The 14412-nt window shown below is 38.1% G+C and overlaps 1 protein-coding gene across 4 annotated transcripts in view; it reads left to right on the forward strand.

The window, feature by feature from the left end:
• The first annotated feature begins 415 nt into the window (after positions 1-415).
• Positions 416-14412, forward strand: part of Ndg (Nidogen) — a 15224-nt gene continuing 1227 nt past the window's right edge. The window contains exons 1-19 of one of the 4 annotated variants that reach the window (XM_011316532.1): positions 416-701; positions 4315-4593; positions 4661-4866; positions 5106-5197; positions 5358-5522; positions 5817-6050; positions 7358-7874; positions 8560-8726; positions 8789-8914; positions 9943-10041; positions 10132-10287; positions 10389-10526; positions 11207-11332; positions 11437-11559; positions 12086-12429; positions 12504-12840; positions 13445-13849; positions 13914-14022; positions 14101-14219. In XM_011316532.1, coding sequence (XP_011314834.1) covers positions 504-701; positions 4315-4593; positions 4661-4866; positions 5106-5197; positions 5358-5522; positions 5817-6050; positions 7358-7874; positions 8560-8726; positions 8789-8914; positions 9943-10041; positions 10132-10287; positions 10389-10526; positions 11207-11332; positions 11437-11559; positions 12086-12429; positions 12504-12840; positions 13445-13849; positions 13914-14022; positions 14101-14219 — 3940 coding nt within the window. In that variant the 5' untranslated portion in view covers positions 416-503. The remainder of the gene's footprint in view (positions 702-4314; positions 4594-4660; positions 4867-5105; positions 5198-5357; positions 5523-5816; positions 6051-7357; positions 7875-8559; positions 8727-8788; positions 8915-9942; positions 10042-10131; positions 10288-10388; positions 10527-11206; positions 11333-11436; positions 11560-12085; positions 12430-12503; positions 12841-13444; positions 13850-13913; positions 14023-14100; positions 14220-14412) is intronic. The other 3 variants (XM_011316533.1, XM_011316534.1, XM_011316535.1) reach the window with 3 other exon arrangements.

Here is a 14412-nt window from a genome sequence, read left to right on the forward strand (position 1 = left end):
CAACTGCGCAATTGGTGGAAGCATGAACCAATTGCCACCTCCAGTCGTTTGGCTCGATTTCGTGTTTCGAAATGTTTCCGGGCACCCTATCACGCATGAAAATCACCTCAATGGAAATACAAAACCGCCCATGCAGATGATGAGATAATGACGAGACGATCCTCTTCTCTGCTCGATTGATGACGGAGGGTTGTGGCTGAAAAATTGGTTGAAAATGAAATTAAATTCACATGACGAGGAGATAGAAATGGCTTTCCCCTTGAAGAATTAACTTAAAAATCATGTGATGTCCTCCCATCACATGATGTCCTACCGAAAGCCAAAGTCAAAGTCTTCATTAAACGAGTAGATGGGGTGGGGGCTAGTGCCCACCACTGGCATCAATTGCCAGAGAGTCTCCGCTTCGACGAATTTATCGCAGTCTGAAGAGTGTTCTTCCCCGAGACAGTTCGAGGCGAGTTTTGTATCCAACCAGTGTTATTTTCACTGAATAAGCCACGAGGATGGCCCAACAGGCTTTATTCCTCCTAATCCTTGTCATTTTACAATTTGCCCATGGTCTGAGCAAAGAGGGCCTCTATCCCTACGCTGGCGGAGGCGCCGAAACCCTCCAGCCCGATCAGAACAACCAGTTAACATCCACTGAAATTCAACTTAAAACACCGATAAACTTCTACGATAAAGTCTACACCAGTATTTTCGTGAGTACGCCTCTTTATTTCTGGGGTTTGTTGACCACTATTCATCTTCCCACGAGATTAATTCAGTTATTAACGTTAATTTGTGTGCGCACGTGGTGTCATGGGAATGATAACAATTCCAGACAGTCATTCCCTTCAATTCCAGTACTTTTAATGCATCATCGTTAGCTCCGTACCATACTAATCCATTAATCACCACCTCGAGACTTTATTTTCATCTTTTTCGTCTGCTTCATGATAATAAAATGATTAATTAATAAACAGCCACGCAAATCATGGCGATTGAATATTCCTCTTCAATTCATAAAACAATGGTTTTCTTAGGAGATGCATGGAATTTATTGTTGATGACATAATTCTCGGAAGTCATAGGCATATTAATAAATCACGGATCAATGATTTCATCGGTGAATTGACGCACTTCAGCGATTGACAATGCATTTACGAGAAGAAAGGACGACTGCTTTCAATCGCTATTTCGATAGAGTCCGATAAGGGGAATTTTACACCTTTGTTGAGCCTCGATTATCATAAAAACTATCAGTTTTAGGAGAAAGTATCAAACTACCATTTTTATAGAAAATTTAATCAGCTGAAGAGAAGTCTTTCACTGTATCCATGGCGAATCTAGAGTCATTTCATTTACATCTCATTTTATTTTTTACCGTTGAATTTCCGGTGGGATCCAGGGAAATTGTTTGTATTGACTCTCGCGTGGTTGCAGTTTAAACTTGTCACACGCCGCCCATTCACAACAAATTTCTACAATTGTTCAACTCTTCTCCGTCATTAATGACGTCCGCAAGAGCGCTATCATCACGCGGCATTTTCAATGAATTTTATCGAATCTCGGCATCTCCCCAGACTATCACCTCCACTAATATACAAACAAAACGAAAACATCCTGGAAGTGGAGTCAGTTGAATTATTGTCATGAGATGGTATATCTCCGACGCATTACTCCAACGGTATTTTGTTTATTGTAATGCTTCGGAGATTGTGAAGTCGATAGTGTCGGATGAATATTTATTGGTAAATGGGTGAGCCCTGGGAATCGGGAATTGGATCATTTTTCGGTGTCTCGTTCTAGGGAAAACATTCATAAAGATGAGGACGGCCTACACTCCAATCATCTTTACTCAGTCCTGTCCCGAGTGGTCAGTTTTATTCATCAAAATGATTGTACTAGATTACACGATTGCGTTAACACTTTTATCACCATAAAACCGGGATATACTCGGTTATATGAGTCGGGGCATTTCACGTTGACGAGGAGAATAGGAGAACTTCAATCATAATCGTTAAAAAATTCTTTCGTCAGGGACATTCTCAACCCCCAGTCCCCCGATGATGCGTGAAATGGAAATTTCAACCCAAAGTTTCTGAGTTTTTAACAAAAGCAGCAAGACGTCGTAAGAACGGGGTGAGATCTGCAAAAAACCATTCTACGAAGAATTTCATTATTCTCTGGATTTCAGCGATATTCTCAAAAAATCCCAGTCAAAAAAGTGTCAGTCGAGTGAGAAAAAGACTTGAGATGTTCACTCAAAGTTCCTTTCTCGTTTGCCCATGCAAACGTGATGACCACCGTATGTTTTGTGTCATCGACGCTCTGTGACCCTCGACCCTGGCTGATAGCCCCAGAAAATGATAGCCAACGGTCTAAAACACTGTCATCCATTACACCCACCGAGTCTAGCGCATCATGGCGATTTTGCCACATTTTACCACACGGTATCAATATTTTTTGGTTTATTCCCACAGATGAGTTTACATAATGAATAATAAATCCATGGGAATAGATTTTTAGAGGCGTCTTCAGGGGGTAATCGAAAAACTCGAGCGTCAGGAATTACAATAATTTAAATGCTCTAAAAATACTTTATCTTATCAGATTAGGTCAGTCTCACCTTAAATTCCTCGTTTTTGAATAGAAATTGGGAATACATTCACATGATTGACCCCAGTGCATGGAGAACAATTCGGGTCGATCGGAAAGACCTCCCCAAATGTATTGAACTGACATTGGCCTTTCAAATTCTGGATATCCTCGTAGTAGACGACCCGATTTTTATCTATTCATGTAAACACTCGTTGTGAATTCATGCCCCCATTCATAGTTGAAAATTGGATGTCAAATGGAGAAATCAATGCTGAACAACACACAACATTTAACAGGCTGATTCCTCCAGTTATTATTAAATATATTTTTTTCTGAATTTTTTCTGGATTTCTTATTATATTTGTTTTTGTGAGCCTTGAAGATGCAGTACGGGACAATTTAAAGTGATTTAAAAAGTATTTCACATGATACATAATTTTCGATTGGGCAAAGGGCCGCATTTTCAGCCCACAGTACATTAGAATTAGTCTGGACTGCTAGCACAGTTTTCTTAGTGGGTGAATGACTTCAATTCACGGGAATACTCACTTTGTCATGAAGTCACCAATTGAAATGTGGTGTTACGTCATTTGTACGTTTGTCATGACACGTGCTGAGAATTTCTTAATTTTATAATGACGAAAATTATGGGATTTGTTAATTTCATAACTGGGGTATTTATTCATTTTTTCAGCTGTTCTTGAGCGTTCAGTTATCTCGGTTGTAAGCAATTATAGAGAAAAACATTAAAGACATTACTTATAGAGAATTTCAGGTAATAGTATAACATAGCTACATCTACTTCCAACTTTTTTAGTTCCGTAGTTATTTTCTATTTGAGGTATATCCTGCAGTTAGTGAACATCCTCAGTGTCCGAACTGAGTAGCTATTAATGAATTTAATCTCTTTGAGTCATCTCCTTTTTTTGGTGGATGCTCATGTAGATATACGGGCACCCCTACTTCGCTTCTCCTTCAAAGGGTAGTTAATTTATAATTAACTATACAGTGTTATGAGGTATTTACAAAAATTCAAGGCGTGGTGAAGTACTTTTAAAAAGTTTCATACCTTACCAGCACTTAGCATAGCCCGGGGTTCGCGACGGGGATGCGACTGGTATAAACCCCCCCCAAAGGTCGACTCGGACCGGTCTACTCCCTCCAGGTATACCTGGAGTGCGACGCAATTTTATTCTTTCCTTTGTTTTTGATAGTTATCAATTTGATTGATAACTCAGAAAATTGAAAATTAGAGGGAGTAGTTCTGTTATACTATTATCGAATTTTATATGCTTTAAAAAAGGTGTATAAAAGTTTATTCCACAGCCCCTTCGCCCGGCGATAAATCAGGATTTTATTGAAACTGATCGGTAAACCGGAATGAAACTATCGTTCATATAATCGATACTAATTGATAATTATATGACCATTTTTTAAAGAGAATTTTATAAGCTACAAAAAAAGTTCAGCAAGTTTTTATGTAAGATCTTTTACATTCGGAATAAATGTAAATCCCACTGAAACCAATAGGTAAACTGGTGTGAGGTTTTTGCCTTCGCATGATCGACACCGATACAGAACTCTGAATTAGCTCGGCAATGAGTGCTTCTAGAAGGAAATATTACGGGCATTTTTTGTAGAGAATTTCATAAGCTACAGAAAAAGTTGAGCAAGTTTTGATGTGGAATCCTTTCCATTCGAGATAAATATAGATCTCATTGAAACCGATAGGTAAACGGAAATGGGGTTCTCTCGTTCATTCGTTCGATGCAGAGATTCTTCAACATCGCTTTTCCCTTGGACGACCCTGTGATTGCTCCCCTGTACACCCATGTGGACACCAGAGGTTCCGGTACAATATACTACAGTGAGACAGATGATCCGGAGATTCTCTCTCGTGCTGGTGGAATGGTCAGAAGTGCCTTCAAGGAAACTGAGAATTTTCAACCAACTCACGTGTTCCTGGCGACGTGGCTCGATGTTGGCTATTACAACGAGAAGAGCGATAAAGTAAGCCTTATCACATTTCACCCGATAAATCAATGCATGGAAATAAACGATTCTCATTGATCAATAGGTCAATACCTATCAAGTGGCGATATCATCGAATGGCACGCATTCGTACGTTGAACTTTTATATCCCAACGGTGGTATTCAGTGGATTCAGGGTGAATCTCATCCAAATGGATTGCCAGATGCCAAAGCCCAGGCTGGATTCATGAGTGAAGGCCGAATGTACACTTTGAAGGGATCGGGAACCGATCAAATTCAAAATATTGATAAGTACGTGACATTCAAAGTATTTTCATTATACATTCTTCTATCTTTTTTGAAAAACCTCACGGTTTTTTGATCTTCCCAATAATATTTATCGAATATTTTGAACACACATTTTTCTCGTGATCCTGACCGATCATGTACGGAAAAAATCACCAAATTTTTATTTTTTTGTTTTTTTTCATACATTTAAATATGGAATTATTAACATAATTTTTTTGTTGAATTCGACATTTTTTATTTAGATGGTCGAACATCAACAGACCGGGCCAATGGATTTTCCAAATGGGTCCAATTCCAGAGGGTCAAAACATCAAAACCCCAAATAATATTGACAGTACGTAAAATAACCAGGAAAATCGCTAAATCACACAACTCTGACAAATCTCATTATTTTTCCAATCAATTGAAATCATAAGAGCTCAAAATTCTCTAATTTTCCCTCAATTCTCCAAATGACACACTAACGCGTGCCCACGTGCAACTTGCGCGTCAAGTGGTTAACAAAATGTTTCCAGACTCGCACGTACAGATGGACCAGACCTGCATGACAGGTGCTACAACCTGTCACAGTAAGGCGACTTGCATTGACTACGAGTACGGATACTGCTGCAGTTGCAAGCCAGGATTCTTCGGGAACGGAAAGTCCTGTCAGCCAAATGGTACATCCCAAAAAAAAACACCAACTCAAACTAAAAAAAACTACTCATCTAAAAAATTGATTTAATACGAGAAAATATTTACTTGTCAATTATTACATCTCCTGAGGAATAATTTCCCTTTCACATAGATCGGATCGGTCACGAGGATCGGTCCAGTCATCAAAATTATAATTATTCTAAAAAAACTCGGTTGAGTGAATATTTTTCCGTATTAGAAACATCTTCAGTAGTTAAAGTCGTTGAATAATAACTCATCAAAATAATTCACGGAAGAAACTTTTGTAAAAATTCCAGATTTACCACTCCGAGTAATTGGCAAAGTCTCCGGTCGAATAAACGGTCAAGAATTGCCGTCGAGGGATCTCCAATGCTACGTGCAGACGAAGGATGGGCGAACCTACACAGCACTATCACGTATACCGGAGAGTGTAGGCCAGGACTTTCAATTATTAGGAACCCTGGGTGGTGTAATTGGGTGGCTATTTGCTAAACCAATGGGAGAGATAAAAAATGGCTACCAGCTCACAGGTAACGATGATTAGTTTCTGAAAGGAGCTGACTTTTCACCTTTCCATTCCCACTAAGAAACTTGACTAACAGCGTGGCTCCACGAAACCATCAACTGTACACAATTGATTGCATGCCACATGTGGCATCCTCATGCCCAGAAGGGATTTTCATCATCCCATCCACTTTCCAGCATTTAAATTGCATTTCTATCGAACATAAAATTCAATAATCCCAATTCTAAATTTATTCCATTGTTTAACATTCGTTACTGCATGAAACAATTCAATAGTTTGGAGTTTATTTATTATTCTCCGCCCTATCTGAAAAACGAATTATTATTAAAAATATGTTAAAGAAATTTGGGTTAAAAATAATTGAGTAAAAAAACTCGTTCAAAAACACTCATCGATACAAATCTCCAGTCAAAATATCTTCATCCAAAACAATTCACGGCAGAACTCAGTAAAATGAAATAAAAACATGAGAAAAAAAATTGCAACGAAACAACTGCAAATGAAAATTATCCCAAAAATATAAAAAAATCCTAAAATAATAATTCATGTAACTTTTTTGTTACGAGCATTTCATTGTATAGTTTTTCAATTGCTCAATACGAAGATTAGGTAATTATGTGTGGTAACATATACATATATACATACATTCAGAGCTTATATGGAGATACGGATTAAAAATTATATCTTTGGACCGACCTCATAAATAAATATCATCACTTTTATACGAAAATGAAACAAACCAAAAATTTTGTCAATAACCGTACCTTATACAAATACCGATGGTGAATAAGCACACCCGCATTTATCAACCAGATAACTCATATGAGTCCCAAAATAACTATCCAATTGAAATGAAAACACAAAGTCGACTTCAAACAATTCATCCGTCAAAACATTTGTTAACCGGGATTTTCCCCACAATTTTTATTGAGACACAATTTCCCGAACCAAATTAAAAATACACGGAGAAAAATACTCGGAAAATGATTGAATTATTCCGTAGTCGTGGGATGACCTTGTTTTTGGGAAGAAAGTACTGAAAATTCAAGAAATTTTCAAGACAAATTTGTACAGTAAATCCAGTAATTTTCCATAAAAACCAAGGCCATGCCACGTTTACGTAAAAGTTCGGTTATTTTTCCAGTATTTTTCTCTCGGTTTACTGCAGTAATTTTCACACGAAGTTTTATGACGAAGTTATTTTCATCAAATTTATTTACCTGCAAAGCACTAAGCGCCAAGTTGTTTTGGCAGGTTTATCCAACGACTTTTCTGTTAACAAGTTTTTTGAACGTGTTCCCTATTTCACAGGTGGTTTATTCAACCACACAGCAGAGTTAGTGTTTGAATCGAGTGGAAGTAGAATATCGATAAATAGTATTTACCTGGGGCTCGACGTATTCGGCCAGTTGAAGATGGAGGCTGACATCCAGGGCACTTTGCCAAGACTCCCCCCCGACTCGAGGGTCGATTTCGGCGATTACGAGGAGGTTTACACGTCGAACAGGAGAGGAATCCTTCGCTCCCACAGCAGCCGGAAGTACCAGCTCACCGGAAATCCCACCGAGTACCCCTTCTCCGTCGATCAGACCATCACCTACCAGGATTGCACTCATGTGAAGCCGATGGGGGACAACACAACGAAACTCAAGTTCTCTCGTGGACTTACGACCTATGAGGCCCGCGAAGGCATCATTCGATTTGCCATGAATACCAAAATGACACCCTTGGAGGAGGAAGATCCCTGCATCCAGGGAAGAGAAACCTGCGGAGAGCACAGCTCCTGTGTTGTTGATGGCGATGATTTCAGATGCATTTGTAATACTGGGTAATTTTCATTTTATTAATTATAATTCGTTAACTGGAAATTAATCCGTTTTTTAATTAAAGTATATAGCATTTCTGGAGATCTTTGATGGGAAAAATCAAACACTTATATTAACATAATTGAATAATGTGAACATACTTGAATCAGTAAACAGTTAATGGAACAATTAAATTAAACTCATATAAAGACCTAATAGTCTGTCTGGCAATAAATAATAAATTTCCAACCAATCATCAATTTAACAGAAATAAAAATAGATCACATGTAGAATTTATATCTACATTTCAATCTACATCATTTAATAAAAGTACCTCAATGTTAAATAAATGCGCAATATCGACAGAAATATTGGAAAAAAATAATATTAGTTGCCAATCCCTGCTGGAGGGATACACATTACGGAATTTTATCAATCATTTTATTTCATCAATTAAAATTATATATTTAATATTAACGATTGAAAATTATTTTCGCCCAAATTCTTTGTTTTTATAATTAAACTATTTAATTAATTTTCATTGATGGAAAATTGATGGAATCAAAAATGAACATAAAATAATTTTTTTCTAAAGAGGAATTTTAAAATAAAGAGTTAACTGAGGATTTCTTGACATCTTGAAAATTGCCGGGAAATTGACACACCCCTGATAAAGAAGATCAACCCTCACGTTATTTTTTTCTCCAGTTATCAACAACTATATGAAGAGGACGGATCGGCGAGTTGTGTTGATATCAACGAATGTACGGCTGGATATCATCTCTGCTCTACTGAAGCTCAGTGCATTAATAACGAAGGGGGTCATACCTGCCAGTGCAGGCCAGGATTTACCGGGGACGGAAGGATCTGCGAAAGTAAGGGTGCGACATTCGGTAAAATATCAATTGAAGTTACAATGGTTATTTTCCTTTCCAAGGGCTCGGTAGCTGCGAAGACACCCGCTGTGGGGAATACGAGGAGTGCAGGTTGATAAATGACCAGCCAATCTGCTCATGCGTTCCAGGATTCGTCAAGAGCGATCAGGGGTGTTTCCCAGCTGAGGGTAAGTGATTGATAAATTTCTTATTTCCCCACTACAGAAATATTGAATTTCTCACACAAATCATTCAAATCAACGACACAATTTTACGAATTCATATCATTCGCATTGATTAATAATTTTATCCATTGACATAGCATAATTAATGTTTACAATAAAAAATTATTCTCACGTGAATTGCTTGTTCTAAAGACGTAATTAATTAATCTTTATTTATGATAGCTTAATGAAAATAAAAATGAGTCAAAATTTTCTATTATTTTCTTCCAAAAGAGGAATTTTTTAATTTAAACCATCAATAAATCCCTTATTGTTTCGGCGTGGCAAAATTACTCATCTTTCCATATAAATAATTCAAGTTTATTATATGTTCTTACTAATTCATGTAATTTCTTTTCATAATAATTGATTCTTTCGAATAAGTTCAATATGATTTGAATAATTACCATTATATGAACCCAGAAATTATAATTCTACTCAATATTCAACGAAAAGTGGTGATAAATGTAATTTCAATTCAGCATTGTTGAAAGTTCGAAGAATATTTTTTAATTTTATCCATTGAAATTACATATTTAACGTTCACGATTCGAATGAACTTTTATACGATTTTTTCTTCTGAACTAAATAAACTAGTTAACTAATTTTTATTAATGGGAACGTGATAAAAATGAAGTTCTAATCATTTTCTCTTACAAGAAGAATTTTGAAATCGAAAAACTATCACTAAATCCCGTATTTCCCAGCCACGGAGAATTCTATATCGCCCCACATGAATAATTCACTAATAATTATTTCATTATTCATATAATTCACAATAAGAATTTCCCTTTTATTTGAATAATTACGGTTATATAAACCGGGGAATATTTGATACTTACCGCTGCCACAGTCAGAAGGTAAAACCACTTAGGATTGAGAATAAAAATCGAGAAATATTTAATATATAATTTCAGTCAATCGTCAAAGCAAAATGAAGATAAATGTAATTTGAGTTCGGCGTTATTAAAAATTCAGTTTCAATAATCTAGATCCCTGCAACTTGGCAAACAACTGCTCCCCCCAAGGCGAGTGTACCTACGACCACCAGAAGCAGTCGCACGTGTGCCTCTGCCTGCCAGGATTCGTCGGTAAAGTTGAGAATTGAAATTATCCCGCCACCCTATAACTTTAAATTCAACCAAACGTAAATAGCGAGTAAGAACTTATTCGTTGTGAAGGTGACGGATACAACTGTTATGCGGAGGAAACTCCAGAGCCAAATTGTGCAAATGGAATTTGTTGGTGTCCCCCTGATTGGGAGCTGCGAGACAGCACCTGCGTCAGGTCACAACGTCAGAACCTGGGGACCAGTACTAGTGGTCCCCACCGAGATCGTGAGTACTCGACTGTTTCATTGCATGAGGCTGCACACTCTTGCTTGGAATGAACATTAAAATTCTCTCAAAGTCATTTGAGGATAAAGAATGTATTTTAGTATCAGCACAACCTCAACCGGAATGCTATCAGGATAGTTGTTTTTGTCCCTGGGGCTATGACTACGAGGGAAAGGATGATATTTGTGTACCTCAGCCTGGATACAAGCACGACACCATGGGTCCCACTGGAGCCCAACGTATGCATGATTTTTTGGGCTTTTCACGGTTATTTTGTAGATTTTCACCAGCTATTTAACTCTAGCCACAGGTCAGACTTTCCACAACACTCACTTGGTCGTGTTCACATTTTACAACTATTTAATTCGGCATGGATTAACCGTCATGGCAACCTATCGTTACACTTAAAGAAAATGGAGACAAAGATATGAATGATTTGGACAATTTTCAAAAGATTTCTCAGTCTCCATTATAACGCCTGAGCACCTCATCTCACCATCAGCAATCACTAACTGAACACAATGTGTGGTGTACTACCTATTCGATTTAATTTAGATTAAATGAATACAAATCACTCAACCATTATCAACTAAGAGATCTGCCCAAGACTGCCTTACAGTGGGCAAAAACTAGCCAATTAGTTTGACTGCCTGTTTATTTGCATTGTCATCAATTTTTTCGAGATATCATAGTCATTCTAGCTGGGAATCATAAAAAATCCCTGGTGCGAATCTGCAAAATAATTATCAATAAATCATTACCAAATTTAAAAAACCATAAACCCCAGGCATTGCTTAACAATTAAAAATTCATAGTAATTGCTACCTCATGTTTTCCTATTTCTTATCACAAGCCACAGTACTTAGAAATCATTTAATTCCATTTAATAATTTTTTTAAACAACTGCATCGGCTTATAGTATCTTGCAACGTGGTGAACACGTGCCATCCGTACGCGCAATGCATTTTCATCTCGAGTACAGAGGATTACGAGTGCCAATGCAACGAGGGCTACGAAGGCGATGGCATTGAGTGCGTAAAAGCAGGTACGTCTGCATCCTCATTCTAATACAGCGTCAATCGCTTTCCTGAAGAGATATCGTGCAAGGTACGTCCTCATTAAACCCGGCTTGACTAAATCTGTACATAGATGTATCCTGTATGGATGTTGACATTTGCGATCCCAACGCATCCTGCCGACCTGACGAACTCATCGCAAAGTGCGTCTGCAATCCTGGATTTGAAGGCGATGGAACCACGTGCAGTGCAATCGGTGCATTATTTTAACAATTAATAATTAATCATTTCTTGCTACTAGAAAAATCCAAGTAATCCAACAGCTGTCATTAGAGCAAATTGGAAGTAGTAATTAATATTCGATTTAGATCGAGCAAACAGTTCTAGGTAAATTCTTGTCGGATAACTCATCCTAGACTTCACAATACAATAGCATTTTCAACTTCAACGAGAGAAAATGGGAGGAAAGTGAATGGAATTGCGATTTTCAAAAAAGCAAGGACATTAAAGCCTGAATAGACTATCCATTGAATATGACTCTGTAATACTGTATTGAATAAGACTTCGTCCATCAAAATGCCCGGGGCATCCAATGAATCCATATCTTTCACATTCTGGATTATATGTTATCTTGGGATGAAGTGGTTTTAGTATGGACTTGTTTGCGGAAGAAATGTCTGAGGATGAATTACTCCGAGATGAATTCTTTAAATATCAGTGAAATAAGGGAAAAATGGTGACAAATCAATCATTTCTCAATTAACAAGTATTGATGGCAATAGATGCATGCAGTGATCATTCCGACTGCAGCCAGAATGAGAGGTGCTCGTACAATCCTTCAAAGTCGCGTTACGAATGCACCTGCAATCCCGGATTTAATATGGTGAACGGTCAGTGTGTAGTGGCTGATTGCTCCACCAATCCCTCTCAATGTCACGTCAATGCCCAGTGCATAACAACGAGTGGAGAAGGTTACAAGTGCGTCTGTATGACTGGATTCCACGGTGATGGAATAAATCAGTGTGTTGAAGATCACATTGGATGTAATGTCGTTAATAATTGCGGAAGCAATGCCGTCTGCGGCTACAATCAGACGTCTGGGAATTATGCCTGCATGTGTTTACCAGTGAGTCATCATCAATTACATCAATCGTGGAAATACAGACTGAAGAATGATGGTAATGATGTTGTGGATTTCAGGGATTCTACGGAGATGGTTTTATATGCAGAGCCCAGGCCTCTTGTCGTCAGAACCCTGAGTACTGCTCTAGGGATGCCACATGTGCTCCAGTAACTCCAACACATTTTGCCTGTGTCTGCAATGAGGGCTTCCATGGGGATGGATTGGAGTGCAAGCCAAAGCCAAAACACGCTGCCAACTTCTTGCTGGTTAATCAGGGGATGGCTAACCTGAGGATCCCCTACTTCCCGACTCCAGTCTACCCAGGGTCTCCCATCAACCTGGCTAACTCGCAGATGGCCATTGCCATTGATATCGATTGTCCGAATGGAAAGGCGTACTCTAGTGATATCACTGGTGAGATCCAATTTTATTCATTAATTCTACTCTTCACTTCTTTCGGGAATGATTTTCATTGTTTTTCATTTTCTCAACGAAGATACATCCGTGTTTAAAAAATTGTTAGCAATACGATTCAGTAATGGTGACACTTTCAGCTCTCTCAGTCCGTCACTTTGCCGGCTGATCCGGCTTATGAATATAGATGCTGAGCCATTTTGAAGCTTATCAAATTACCTTTCAGATTACCTTTCTAGTTGTTGTTTCATCCCTGTATCTTTTTTCCCACGGAAGTTATGACTTTCCAAAGATTATTTTGTGATCCTCCACGGTTAAACATATAACTAATAATACGGATTAAATATTCTGTAACGCTGCCAAATAAAAAAAATTTCCAATCGTAAATATTTCTGATCGGAATTTTTGACTGAAATTTTGATTGAAAAAATTATTGACATGTCGATGTTATTCTGCTCCATACTGTTGACCAGTAAAATCAATGGACGGATTTTACTGGTCAACAATCACCCGAGTTGATTCCACAAATAGTATCCATATTTTTACAGAATGCTTGAAAAACTGGAAGATGAAAAATTTTTAATGATAAATCATTTGATGACAGGTGCAAAAATAATTTCCCTGACCTACAACGGCTCGTCGGTGGAGACTTTTATATCTAACGTTAGCAGTCCCGAGGGAATTTCTATAGACTGGGTGTCCCGGAATCTTTTCTGGACGGATTCGGGGAAAGGCACGATCGAAGTGGCGAGTTTAGAAACGAAAAAACGAAAGGTCCTGATCTCAGAGGGTCTGGTAAACCCTCGAGGAATTGCCGTGCACCCATACAGAGGGAAAATCTTCTGGTCGGATTGGAACCGCATGACTCCGAAAATCGAATGGTCCAATGAGGATGGCACGCAGAGGGAGGTTTTCCTGCAGGGGGACATGGTGAAACTCCCCAATTCCCTCGCGATAGACTGGACCAGCGACGAACTGTGTTGGGCTGACGCAGGCACATTCACAATCAGTATGTTTTCAATTTTCTGCTTTGAAACTGTCATCATTCCAATTATTTTTCATTTTTTAACAAGGTTGCACTCCTATCGACAACAAACGAGTTAATGTGATTGAGAAGGATCTCGCCTACCCCTTCGGCCTCGCCATTTCCCCTGATAGTTATTACTGGACAGACTGGAAGACGTAAGAATAATTTGTAAAATATAATTATATATGATTTTAAAAAATGTGACTTTTCACTTTGAATTGAATTTACGGCAGACACAAAATCGAAGCGATATCGAAACACACAAGCGAGAGGTTGAAGTCACTGCCCATTCCTCCTGGTGGCAGTGGGAAATTGTACGGAATAACTTCAGTACCTGAACAATGCCCACGATGTGAGTAAATTAATTAGTTATTGTAGTCATGTAATTCATTAACTCAATGTCCGCAAGGGAAAAATAGTGGGAGAATGGAATTTACAATAAGAAAAAATTTGCTCTAACCAAAATATATTCATTCATCTCACGCATATGGACATATGGACACTCTAGAGTTTAAAGTAAATGAATAAATAATTCATAATAATAA

This window comes from Fopius arisanus, unplaced genomic scaffold (genome assembly GCF_000806365.1).
Source record: "Fopius arisanus strain USDA-PBARC FA_bdor unplaced genomic scaffold, ASM80636v1 scaffold00007, whole genome shotgun sequence".
Lineage (NCBI taxonomy): Eukaryota > Metazoa > Arthropoda > Insecta > Hymenoptera > Braconidae > Fopius > Fopius arisanus.